This window comes from Macrobrachium rosenbergii, chromosome 54 (genome assembly GCF_040412425.1).
Source record: "Macrobrachium rosenbergii isolate ZJJX-2024 chromosome 54, ASM4041242v1, whole genome shotgun sequence".
Lineage (NCBI taxonomy): Eukaryota > Metazoa > Arthropoda > Malacostraca > Decapoda > Palaemonidae > Macrobrachium > Macrobrachium rosenbergii.
This window is the reverse complement of record NC_089794.1, coordinates 1,933,728-1,948,020: the sequence shown is the minus strand read 5'-3', so window position 1 is coordinate 1,948,020 and position 14,293 is coordinate 1,933,728. Positions and strand designations below refer to the sequence as shown.

The 14,293-nt window shown below is 36.6% G+C and overlaps 1 protein-coding gene across 4 annotated transcripts in view; it reads left to right on the top strand.

Annotated features, from left to right (window-relative positions):
- The window catches only part of LOC136834728 (uncharacterized), a 415,458-nt gene extending 401,486 nt beyond the window's left edge, over positions 1-13,972 (top strand). For 3 of the 4 annotated variants that reach the window (XM_067097315.1, XM_067097316.1, XM_067097318.1), the window contains one exon: positions 5,276-6,041. In XM_067097315.1, the coding sequence (XP_066953416.1) occupies positions 5,276-5,398 (123 nt within the window). In that variant the 3' untranslated portion in view covers positions 5,399-6,041. Of the gene's footprint in view, positions 1-5,275; positions 6,042-11,000 lie in introns of those variants that run through there. The other variant, XM_067097317.1, reaches the window with a different exon arrangement.
- Positions 13,973-14,293: the final 321 nt, after the last annotated feature.

Below are 14,293 nucleotides of genomic sequence, written 5' to 3'. Positions count from 1 at the left end.
CTGATTAAGAAGTGTTTTTTCTTATGGCTTTAACTACAGCTAGAAAGGTGGGCGAGCCTTAGGTAGTTTCTAGGCTGGTTTCCATACAGGAAATGATATGTATTTGTCTCTTCTTCTGGAATTTGTGGCGAAGTCGGAATCAGAGGGGAACGCTTTGCCTCTTTCATTTAGGGTTCTTTATCGGCAAGAGTTCATTACCGGCGATCCAGCGGAGATGTCCTAATGTCCGGTGTGAGCATTAAAAGTCTATTTACCAAAGGTTGAGAAACTCCGTCCGCGTCCGCGTACACTTCTCGTCTCTCCGCGGAATCCTTCTCGTCCGCTGCCAAAGAATGCAATTAGTTACTTTCTGCGGGAGATGATTTCCCAGGCTTCTCAGGGTTCTTCTTCATCATCTTCAAGCTCTGTATTACCCCGAGCACACAGTATTCGGAATTTCAGAGTACAGTAAACCCCCCGTATTCATAATCTCATGATTTGCGGACTCACATATTCACAGATTTCTCTTTGGAATGTATATACCCATTATTCGTGGAAAATTCGCCCAGTCGCGGTATTTTTCACCGAGAAATATTCACTAAATACTGTATTTTCATGACTAAATGCACTTTTTGTGATAAAACTAGTAAAATACTCAGGTACTGCTCGAATTACAATAATTCATCTTACGATAATTCGATTATGCAATGGGGTAAGCAATTAATACCAATATGACAGTATTATTTATAAAATATTTTTAAATTTTGTGCGGGCGCAGGAAGCAGTGTAATCAGGCAGCAAGAGAGACCAAATTACAATAGACAACTTTTCCTCCATCTCTTTATCCCATCTTCTAGTTAAAAAAGTAAAAGAGAATGATAAAAGTATTGTTAGTAATGTTATACTTTTGCATAAATGCATTCAGCCATAAACAACCGAGCAAGAAACTGTTGTTTTGCTTATAACCGAATCGGATAACAACACCCGTTTACCTGGTATTTCAACCATTGTATGGTAATAAACAATCACCGCAGGTTATGGCACAAATGACGTTAAGTAGAATAGGACTGATATATTTTTACATTATACCGTTTTTCGGTATGGATAAAAAAAAAAAGATCGTCAAGGAAATATACTGCTAACTTTAAGATGCAAGTTGTAGCTGAAGCTGAGAAAACATTGTTCATGCTGCTAATGACTATACTGTAAATTATCGTGCATCTGCAACATGGATGAAACTCGATCGTGATTAAAATTGGAGAGAACGTGTTTTAATCAAAACTACTGGGCATGAAAGAACACATTACTGCTATTTTTATGCCGATAAACAATAAATACATAAAGCTCGCATTATGACGAAATAAAGTGAAAATAGCGAATGTAATCTGGAATTTTTTTACACAAAACAAACGCCCCAAAACGGCCATCGTCATCTATTAATGAAAATAATAGAAGAATTAATTTCACAACGAGACATATTTTAGATATATTTCTACTTAAAAACACTTTGTATAACGAAAAATAACCTTGCCCCTTATAAATAAAGTATCTAGACTCTAGAGATTCATCTACGCTAACTAGAAGCAAGAAAAGCGCTCAGAACTGAGTTAAATGCGACAAAATAAACACCGCGTAAACGTTTCCAGACCAAAACATTGATCGCTATGATCGTAATTTATAATACAAAAGCAGTATTGGAATATATACACTATGATTGGATACAGTGAATTAAGGCATAACATTTTAAAAGATCCATGGAAAAGATGCATATGCGTTATGTTGACGTTTGTATAATATGATATGTGAATATAGAGTAGCATATAATGTAGGCTATGGTATTTCTATTGAATTATCATAATTCACATTGCATGAACCTCCAGAATTAGCTGATATTAATAGTGTAGGCTAGGCTACCATATATGTATACATGGTACCGAACACCCTAGTGTAGGCTAGGCAGTGTTCGAGATACGTTTTGGTATTCATACGTTTTTTTCCAACAAACGATGTGTTTTTGTGGAACCTAACCCCATCATAAGTAAGATAATACCTTTAGAATCATTTTTAGTTTGTTTTGTGTATGTTTGAACTATCAAAATAGGCAGTTCTAAGTGTTTTTAGAAGGGTTCTAAGTATTTGCTGGTTCTAGCTATTCGCAGGGGGTGTGGTAACATCCCCCGCGAATATGGGGGTTAATTGTATGGCCACTTCATCTTCCTTTCTAAGAAATTGTTCAGTGTCTTCTATTCTGGAGGCAGCTACTCGGAAGTCTGTCTCAATGTTTACTTCCTTTTACTTAAGAGATGTTCAATTAGCCTCATCGGAGGGTTATTCTTAGTCCGTTTGTAGCAGCTTTCATTTAGCTGAGGTGGTATTCTCTTAGTGTGGAGTTTCTTATGTTAATCAGATAAAGGAATTCCTTTTAGTCTTTAGAATCTTAGGCAGCAGTAATAGTATAATCACATGAACTTAGGTTTAGTACATTTTTAAGTATCTTAGTCTTCGATAATTTCCCTACGAGAGTCCAAGGGGTTCTCTAGTAGGCTAGGTTCTTTTGTTGGCGCTGAGATACCTCTTCACTCATTGATCGTCGGGCCTTATCCAGAGGATCAGCGGCTCAGCACACTGCTTCATCCCCCTCCATACATGAGAGGCTCTGAATAGCCACATGGGAGGTTCATCATACTCCTCCATATATGAGAGGCTCTGAATAGCCATATGGGAGGTTCATCGTACTCCTCCATACATGAGAGGTTCTGAAGAGCCACATGGGAGGTCGACGGGCCGAGACAGTACTGACCTGACTGATGATCAAAGTACTCTCCAGCATGTCTCTTCACCGAAAGCATTGATTGATATGGTGAGTGTATGACTCAACAGATATCGTATGCAGAGCAGATCAGTGAGCTACCATCTCTGCGGTTGTAAAAAGGGGGCATGCTGCAACCTAGATGGGTCTCCCTCCAGCATGTCTCACCACTGAAAGCATTGACTGATATGGTGACATACATAGTAGGTTGATAATGAGTTACCTGCTTATTCTCCATTGACAGGTAGAGCTGAATTAGATTGATCCCACCTCCGTTAAAATTTTGTTAATCGGGCTAATTCAGGTGTCCAGGGAATGTATTGCAATATGAAGTTTTCATAATAAAACTAATATTGTAATACTTACCTGAACACCTGAATGACCTAAATTTCATAATCAATCAATCAACATGTTACTGGTAGGAATTAAAAGTAACCTGTATATGGATGATTTTGCCATATATTATACAGCAACACGCATAAATTATGCAGAACGAATGATCAATAAAACCATAATAAAAATAGATGAATGGACCTCATCTGTAGGATTTAGGTTTTCCATAGAAAAAACACAAGCTGTCATGTTTTATATAAATAAAACTTGGAAAAAAGTTTAAGAAATAGAATTTAAAATCAGAAACCATAATATACCAATTAGCCAAACTGCAAAATTTTTAGGATTAGTATTTGATGTACACCTGAATTGGAAAGCCCATATAACTTACATAAAATCAAAATGTGAAAGGGCGCTAAGTCTAATTAAAAACTATCACACACAAATTGGGGAGCTGATAGACACTCTTACCGTACTGTATAAAGCGACAGTGTTATCAATCATTGACTACGGAAGTGAAATATATGGTTCAGTGTCAGAAACAGTACTGAAAATATTAGATCCAATTCACAATGAAGGACTAAGCATATGCACAGGGGCATTTAGATCCTCACCAGTCTCCTCAGTACAAGTTGAATGTAGCGAGCTGCCACTGTTCCTCCATAGAGAGTTCATAACAATGAAAAGTGCATTAGGAATCAAGACAAGTGATTCACCAACAAAAAAATCTATTTGATCTAAGGGATATATTCATAAACAATCATTCACCTCCTTTCCCAATTAGAGCTAATAGATTGTTTGAGTCACTGAACACTGATATACAAGTACCTTCAACAGTGAAGTTACCACCTCATTGGACCATGAATAAAGTAAGGACTTGCACGCAGTTGAAGTATTTATCAAAAAGTTCCTCATATACCCCAGAACACCATACACAAAAAACCATAGATCATATAGGACAAAAACGTTCACATTACGCTATTTATACAGATGGGTCTAAATCACAACAGGGAGTAGGATATGTAGCTATATCCCAGAACAAGTCATATCAGTTATCTTTGCCTAATAATGCCTCAGTCTTCACAAAAGAGTTGTGTGCAATCGCAGTAGCCATCAAAATTATAAAGCAAATATCATACAATAATTTTGTTATTTTTAGCGACTCAAGAAGCGCTATAGAAGCCATTCAGGGTTACTACTCAAAAAATAATATTGTATAGGAAATTAAATATGAACTCCATATTAAGTATGAACTCCATAAATTGTATAATAATTAAAAAAATATTGAAATATGTTGGATCCCTGCCCATGTAGGGATTAAAGGAAATGAAGAAGCTGATAAAGCATCTAAAGAAGCAGTCCACATGGCAAGAGCAAATGTAAAAATCCCAATTAGTGATTACATAAGAGATATAAAAACAACCATTGTATATAAATGGCAAAATATATGGAACGAGGAACCTATAAATAATAAATTGAAACAGATAAAATCCAGTTTTGGAAAATGGAGCTCATCATGTCAGAGAGATAGACACACACACAGAAGTAATACTGACACGTCTGTGAATAGATCATACTCGTTTGACACATGGACACTTGATGAACAGTCCACATGGCCCTCCTCCCGAATGCCCAGAATGCAAAGTGTTGATAACAATCAAACATGTGTTGTGTGATTGTCCAAAGTATAACACTGGGGAACAATTTAAAAACAATTTTTTGTTGAGTTGGATTTTTGAGCTTATTTAGACTAAAATTGGCTTGCTGATTCCAAATCTGTAGTTAGTTTTTTTCTAGCTTGTCAAGTTTTTTCTAAACAGCTTACCTACCAGATAAGCAAAATTCCACTGTAGTAAAACTTGCCAGCTGATAATGATTTGACTCATCTAGAGCTATGTGACAACTTGTTTGTGCAGTTGCAATTGAGACAGTGCAGTGAAAGGTGTGTGCAGCTCCCAATAGGTCAGTATTGTCAATATCTGCAAACAGAAAGCTAGGATAGTAGGAATTAGGAGGATTTGATATGGCTTTTCTATTAACCTTGTAACAAGATACCATTGTAATTTCTATTTCGTTTAATACTTTTTTTTTTAAGCTTGTCACTATTCCAGCCCAGTGTTTTATTTACATAGGTATATATTTCTTTTGTTTCAGATCATGTCTGCTCCTGCTACATCTCATCGTAAATGCCTAAACAACCCTGACTCCTTCTGCTATATATGTGGTAGTTTCACCATTCCAAGTCAGAGGGCAAACATCAGCGTAATTATCAAATAAACATATTTCGGTAATCAAGAAAAACCATGGGCCCCTCACAAAGTGCGCAAGTAGTGTGTCGAGAGTTTACAGATGTGGACCAAAGGAACACGTGAAAAGATGCCATTTGGTATCCCCATGGTTTGGCGAGAGCAAAAAGATACTTATGTTCAGTGAAAACATCAGGATTTGACAAGAAAAATAAAAGTAAAATAGAATATCCTAATATACCGTCAGCTATAAGACCAATGCCTCATTCAGATGAAATTTCCAGTGCCAGTTTTTGAACAACTACCTCCTCTAGAAGATCTGAGTGATGTTGAAGAACGCAGTGACAGCAATGATGCAGATTTTGACATTCACGAGGATCCAGTTTGTAGGGGATTTGATCAGCACGAGTTGAATGATTTAGCACGTGATTTGGGCCTATCAAAAAAAGCTTCAGAAATACTAGCATCAAGACTGAATGAGAAAAACCTACTTGAACAAGGGGTGAAGGTATCATACTTTCGAACCAGAGATAGTACATTTCTGCAATACTTTCGAAGTGACACTGGTTTTGTGTTTTGCCATAACATTCCTGGTTTACTGAAGGAATTAGGGCTTTCAAACTACAATCCAAATAAATGGCAAATGTTTATTGATAGCTTGTAAAGACTGGGTATTGAGTGACATACTGACTGGGTGTTTATTGGTTTATTGGTAGTTCCTTACTGAGATAAACGTACAGAATCTGTGGAGATGTTATTGGCCAGTGTGTAGCATCTACACAGAGACAGAGCAAAACAGAGATACAGACTCAGACATCTGTGTTTGTCGGCAGACAAACAGATGGCGATATTGATAGACATGATTAACATACAGTGATGAAACATATATCAATGGAAAGGCCAGGAAATTATTCATATGGCCAATTGCATGAGATTCAAGACAGATTAATGAATACAATGCAGTAGCATAATATATGTAAAATGGAGACATTTGGCGTCTTCACAAACAGAAACACACATACAGTTTGATACAGGAGATTTGGTGGAACGTTATGAGTACATGATTAGAATGCTTGCATGGCAATGCAAGTAACGGTGATTGCACACAAATCGAGACAACAATGGTTAGGGAGAAACAGACAGAAATATTGTATGGTTGAAATCGTGTTCTGCCAGAGAAAGAAAACGATATGCTTGCTTTGTCCTGTCCACTCCGATGGATGACGATTGACGAACACACGTTTGGAAGAGACAGTGTCGGGCTCTTACAAATACTCTCCCCCAATACGTGGGTAATGTCTGATTGTTTGGAAGAGACGGCGACGAGCTCTTACAATGTTCCCCCCCATAAGCGAGGCATCGATGCGGAAATTGTCTTGCCAACAATTGTAGTTGGCTCGAAGGGCTTGGGCTAGGGGCGGGTAGGAGGCTGAAGGGCGGCGCCAGCCAGCAGGAGCTCGAGGAGGACGGGAGCGGGTTGAAGGGTGACGTCGGATGATCCTTCGGTGGCCGGCTCGAGGGCTGAAGGATGACGGCGGCTGATCCTTGGTAGCCAGCTCGAGAGGGGCAGCAGCAGGCTGAAGGATGACGTGGCTGGTCCTTCGTTGGTCAGCTCGTCCAGTACTAGTGAGGGGGCGGCTTCAGTTTTCCTGGAGGAGGCATCCAGGGCTCCGGTGGTGGGGTGGGTCATCTTGGAGGGTCGGACTTCTACTGAGAACTCAGGAACAGCGGGAAACAGCGAGGCGGCGAAGGGTCTGTCGGCACGTGGGTCGTCACCTTGGGTCGGCCGAATCCTTCGGGTCACTCCAGGGTCACCAGTGGAAGGACTGTGTATTGAGTGACATACTGGCTGGATGTTTATTGGTTTATTGGTAGTTCCTTACTGAGATCAACGTACAGAATCTGCAGAGATGTTATTGGCCAGTGCGGACCGCAACATACCGTCTACACACAGACAGAGCAAAACAGAGATACAGACTCGGACATCTGTGTTTGTCAGTAGACAAACAGATGGCGATTTTGATAGACATGATTAACATACAGTGATGAATCATATATCAGTGGAAAGGCCAGGAAATTCTACATATGGCCAATTGCATGAGATTCAAGACAGATTAATGAATACAATGCAGTAGCATAATATATGTAAAATGTAGAGACGTTTGGCGTCTTCACAAACAGAAACACAAATACAGTTTGGTACAGAAGATTCGGTGGAACGTTTATGAGTACATGATTAGAATGCTTGCATGGCAATGCAAGTAATGGTGATTGTACACAAATCGAGACAACAATGATTAGGGAGAAACAGACGGAAATATTATATGGTTGAAATCGCGTTCTGCCAGAGAAAGAAAACGAGATGCTTGCTTTGTCCTGTCCACTCCAATGGATGACGATTGACAAACACACGTGTTTGGAAGAGACAGCGTTGGGCTCTTACAAGCTCAAAGCGGAGCTTGAAGTATGTCCTTCTACACAATGTCAATTTGTTTGGCGCAGTCCCTATTGGGCATTCGGTCTGTCTTCGTGAAGAATATGGAGATGTAAAGAGAGTTATTGAGTTATTACAATATGACAGTCACAATTGGATCATCTGTGTTGACCTTAATATGGTGTCCTTCCTTCTTGGTCAGCAACGTGGATACACAATGCATCCCTGCTTTCTCTGTATGTGGGATAGCAGAGCTCGAGAGAAGCATTGGGTTGAGAAGAATTGGCCTCCGAGATCTGGTCTTAAACCTAGAAATCCTAACATTGTACATGAGCCACTTGTTGACAGGAAGAAAATATTATTCCCACCTCTGCACATAAAACTAGGTCTCATGAAACAATCTTTAAAAGCATTGTCAACTGATGGCGACTGTTTGAAATACATCATCTTGACATTTCCTGGACTGTCAATTAAAAAAATCAAGGCCGGTGTGTTTGATGGTCCACAAATTCGACAGCTCATCAAAGATGAACAGTTCACTGGTACTATGTCAGACCTTGAAAAGAATGCTTGGCTATCATTCAAAGATGTCGTCAATAACTTTCTTGGAAATACACGTGCAAGTAATTACACAGAAATTGTTCAGAAACTATTAGAGAGCTACAAAGAGCTTGGTTGCAACATGAGTATTAAGTTACATTTTTTGCAATACCATCTTGCCAACTTTCCAGAAAATCTTGGTGCTGCTAGCGACGAGCAAGGTGAGCGATTTCACCAAGATTTGAAGGTTATGGAAGAACGTTACCAGGGTAGATGGGATGTCCATATGATGGCTGACTATTGTTGGAGCATCAAACGCGATTGTCCTCAAGTTGAACACTCCAGAAAAAGCAACAAGCGTAAATTTTTACCTTAACCTGCACACAGTTATAGCCTTATCCTTTGTAAAAACATAATAATGTTAAATAAACATCTATTCATGCCTATTTCTTTCATTTTTCATTGTATGTTAATATTTGCAACTTTTTATAAAACAAGCACTGTAACTGTTATCTTCAGTATTTTTCATATTTTTTAAGAAAACGAAAATCCTATAGTTCAAAAACTTGACGTGATAGAGAAAAACTGAGATCAGTTTTGGATTCAGCACCCAAAAATTACTTACGAACAACTGTCAGACTTAACAAAAATTGTTCCCCAGTGAACAAAGAGTATCAACCTTTGGAAAGAAATCGATGGGGGAAATTTTATCAGAATCTTATACATTTTTGGTCATCCCAATTTTAACATTCATGAAGTGTAACATAATGAAAATACAGAAGCCCGTAGGGCGTTTAATGAATTAAAAATAATATGTAATTTATTCTGAATTTTAATTTTTTTTTTTTGAAATTTTATTTCATCCTTTTTAATCTTTAAATTTTTATCTTTGGTATGTATGAAACGAGCAAATGTATATATCGTATGCATGTGTTTCAGCCTGTTCATGCAGTTTTTTCTTTTAAACTTCATTTTCATTTATTCATCATTACCCGAATGACCTATTTGATCAGTTCTAGGCCTATGGCCTAGACCTGGTATTTCATCCTAATCCTTCGGGCCAGCCCTATGAGAGCTGATAGTCAGCTCAGTGGTCTGGTTAAACTATCTTATCAATCATAACAATGAAAAGTGCGTTAAGAATCAAGAAGACAAGTGATTCACCAACAAAAATCTATCAGATCTAAGGGATATATTTATAAACAATCATCTACCTCCTTTCCCAATTAGAGCTAATAGATTGTTTGAGTCACTGAACATAGATATACAAGTACCTTCAACAGTGACGTTACCACCCCATTGGACCATGAATAAAGTAAGGACTTGCACACAGTTGAAATATTTATCCAAAAGTTCTTCATATACCCCAGAACACCATAGACAAAAAACCATAGCTCATATAAGACAAAAACGTTCACATTACGCAATTTATAGAGATAGGTCTAAATCACAACTAGGAGTAGGATATGCAGCTACATCCAAGAACAAGTCATATCAGTTATCTTTGCCTAATAGTGCCTCAGTCTTCACAGCAGAGTTGTGTGCAATCGCGGTAGCCAACAGAATAATAAAACATACCATTCAATAATTTTGTTATTTTTAGCGACTCAAGAAGCTCTATAGAAGCCGTTCAAGTTAACTACTCAAAAAATAATAATGTACAGGAAATTAGATATGAACTCCACAAATTGTATAATAATGGAAAAAATATTGAAATATGTTGGATCCCTGCCCATGTAGGGATTAAAGGAAATGAAGAAGCTGATAAAGCATCTAAAGAAGCAGTCCACATGGCAAGAGCAAATGTAAAAATCCCATTTAGTGATTACATAAGCTATATAAAAACAATCATTGTAAATAAATGGCAAAATATATGGAACGAGAAACTATAAATAATGAATTGAAACAGATAAAATCCAGTGTTGGAAAATCGAGCTCATCATGTCAGAGAGAGGGAGACGCACACAAGTAATACTGACGCGTCTGGAAATAGGCCACACTCGTTTGGCACATGGACACTTGATGAACAGTCCACATGGCCCTCCTCCTGAATGCCCAGAATGCAAGTTTTGATAACAGTCAAACATGTGTTGTGTGACTGTCCAATGTATAAACAGCTAGTATCAATCTTTGGAAATAAATCGATGGGGGAAATTTTGTTGGAATCTTATACATTTTCAGTCAACCCAATTTTAACATTCATGAAGAAGTGTAACTTAATAGACAAAATGTAAAACCAATTAAATAATGAAAATACAGAAGCCCATAGGGCGTTTACCAAAAAAAAATTTATGTAATTCTGAATTAATTTTTAATTTTTTTCACATTTTATTTTATTCTTTGTAATCTTTAATTTTTTTGTATGTATGGAAACAGCAAATGTATTTATCGTATGCATGTGTTTCAGTGTAAAAGCATATACAGTTTTTTCTTTTAAACTTCATTTTCATTTATTCATCATCATGAGAATGACCTATTTGGTCCCAGTTCTAGGCCTATGGCCTGGACCTGGTATTTCATCCTAATCCTTCGGGCCAGCCCTGTGAGAGCTGATAGTCAGCTCAGTGGTCTGGTTAAACTATCTTATTAATTAATAATTAATTGAAGACTTGTGAATAAATTTTTTTTTAGAAAAAAAATTTTTTGGGCTCTCCCTCAGATTACGGCTTCAGGAATTCCTTTGCATCTGCTGGGTGGCTTTACACGTATTCTCACTGACAGTTCTTCAGATGGGAATGGCTGTGGCATCACCAGAAGAGAAGAAACACAGGAAGATAAAACTCATGGACATTCATCAGACAAGCGTTTCATTTCAGATTCTGAATAGTATTTCAATAAAGAGTGAAAAGGAAAATTCATTTAGTAAAAGAATATGTTACTGCAGGAAAACCACTTTTTTACCAGAAATATATAGAGGAGGTGTTCATCTCAGATCTTAAAGTTTTTTTTTTTTTTTTGCATCCAAGGAAATGTTTTGAATAACTTCTAGAAGTTGTCAAGCTTTGGTACCCAGCACTGGAGTATTATCATTCCCATTATGGATTCAAAATGTGACTGCATATGTAATTGGAATACGGTACATAATAGTTTTATTATAGCTATTTGGACTGTGTTGAACGATAATTGATCATGTACGTGGAATGAAAAAGTGTACAGACAACCGTTACCATACAGTTAGCTTAGGTTCTGCAAATAACAGATTGTTATTGATCAGATTTTTAATGTGGGTTCTTAACCTCTCAAAATGACGAAGAAAAAATCAGAAAAGAGCCTTCTACATAACGAAAGCCCTTAATTTGCAATAATTATCCACAAAACAACACATAATGTGAAACAAGATAATTGAAAGAAAAGAAATTAAGTAATTGAATAACAAAAGAATAAAAGAAACAGAAGCAGTTATAACACAATCACTGAGGCACCCACCAACTGCAGAACATGTAGGTATCATTGCCGTAAGTGATGTATGTATCTGTAAGGATAATTAAATAAAAGCATATGATTTAAACAAAAACATAGAGTCGTTGATGAAAAAGAAGATTACACAATGAAATTAAATTGGAGGGCTATTTAAACGAAAAGAAGAGCAAAGATTAAAAAACCAATAGAAATTATTATATGGAGATGGAGGGAAAGATTGGCAGTAAGTAATGCTGCATACATATAATTAAGCAGAGTAAAGAAATTGAAATTAAAAGATGAGAAGATAAGCATATCATAAGATATGATTAGGCACTTGCTGAGAGGACAACGAGCACCTGGTGTATCCCTCCAATGCAATGCTGACTTGAAAGCCAACATGCTGTAGAGCATGGGTTTTCCTTCTGCTGATTACATGTGCATAACTGCAGAGCATGGGACCTTCTTTTTTCCAAAAGTCATTTCAGGTTAGGAAATAAGACAGATAGGTAATATAAAATTATAATTCAATAACTTAGCTGCTAATTCCAAAATGATAATTTCGTAACTTTCATACTAGCTAAGTATGCAGTTTTATATAAGAAACCTCTTTAGCATATGATGAACTGGTGACATAAGATGTAGCCAACTCAGCCTACTAATTATTTTCCATTAGTGCAAACGGTTTAGGGGAACTTAACCTTTTCTGAAACCCTTAACCTAACTTTGGGTGTTTGCAGGGAGGAGTTCCTTGGCTACGGGAAAATGGCGGCCAAGTATTTCCTGTTTTCTTGAAGGCTTTCTTTTGACAAACTGGTATGTCAAGTATTTTTTATGTCTTTTGCTCTCATTAAGAGTGAAAATAATATATAAAATATGTCGTTATTGTAAAAGCATCTATAGATAACATTCATAAGCATTAAAATCAATAATTATGAGGGAAATATTTCAATCTGCCGTATTTGTGGTTTTATAATTAGCATGTGTTTTGTTTTACAACATGATAAGTATGTTTGTGATTTATAAAGGACCAAGTCTCTGTGTTTGTAACTTATGATATAACCTACTATTTCACCACACATCCAGTTGCTTCTGTCTCTTATCCACACTAGAAAAAATGTATAATATAATAATATACACCTTAATTTAATGAGACACAAATAAGAGTATTACATGACTGTACAAGATCAGTAGACATCACACCATTTGCAAATTTCCTGCAGTAAATTCATAGCACAGAATTTAACTTCAAGTATTGTGATATAGAATTCAGAAAAAATTGGTCTTGATTGCAAAAATAGTCAGAGGGTGAGTGGATAGAATGTTGGTTAGGAAAAGTTTTTGATTGGATAAGCAGTCAAACATTTATCAATGAATTGTTTACCAATAGTAGTGTGTATATATTTCAAGTTTTACACGCCATCAAGTGGGAAGTGGAGTTAACACAAGACTTACTGAACACATGTTATAAATTCTGATTCTAAATACTGTCTTTATTTTCTTCTTTGAAATGTGGGAAGTTCTCGCTCTCTGTTTTGCAGTTAATATCTCATAGCTTACTCAAGGTGGTTGTAATATCAGACTATGTATTAGATTAATTGAAGCTGCCTGTTGGGTAGTCATTATTTCACTTTTTGCAAATCCTATTTGCCTGAATTGTAATTGCCGTCTATCTTTCCCACCGAGAGATTGTTTCATAGATTACTTTTACTGTCAGATAGATCAGAATTATCTTAAACTTATGCTGATACATCATAAGTAACCAATAACTTTTGGTTATTTTGTATGTTCTGAAAACCATGTAAGTTTGTTGTAATTTTACTTTAAAGCATATCAAAGTTATTGAAGTGTTTGTGAGTGCATGTTCAAATTTGTATAAAGTGTTTTCAGGTTCACCATTTCTTGTGAAGATTTGCCCCTTTCAGGCAGTTGGATTACTGATGATACGTGTGCTGAGTCTCTAGTAACTTTTAGTTGTACATAGTTCCATCACTTCTGCTATATATTAATATATTTTCCTTTCAGAAATTAACAGAGATTATTGTCATTTGTTATTACCATTTTATCAAACATAGTTTTTGTAATTTCTATGAATGGAACTGTAAATTTTATTTGGTACATCTTATGAAAAGAGCGGTCAGTTTTTAAGTTTTTTTATGAGGATATGCTAGTTATCAAAAGATTCTGATGAGAGCCTACAGTTTGAATTGAAATACAAAAAATTTTTTGTTACACAGAGTTTTATTTGAAGTGTTATTGATGTATTTCAAGACAAAATATACATGGGTCTTACTATGGAGGTAACACGACTCCAGTAGAGTCAGAAAGGTTTCCTATAGCTTCCAGACATATCAGTATTATTGTAAGTGGTCTTGTTCCATCTACACGTGAACTTTATCAGCTGTAGATATACAAACTTCATACCTTACTTATGCTCTGCTGAATTTATAATTACAAAATGCAGTAGTTTTACAAGTGGCTTACACTGGGAACGTTGCCAAGAGGTGAGGGTTTCAGAGGCCGGAAAATAGAATGAGTTCAAAGATTTAATGG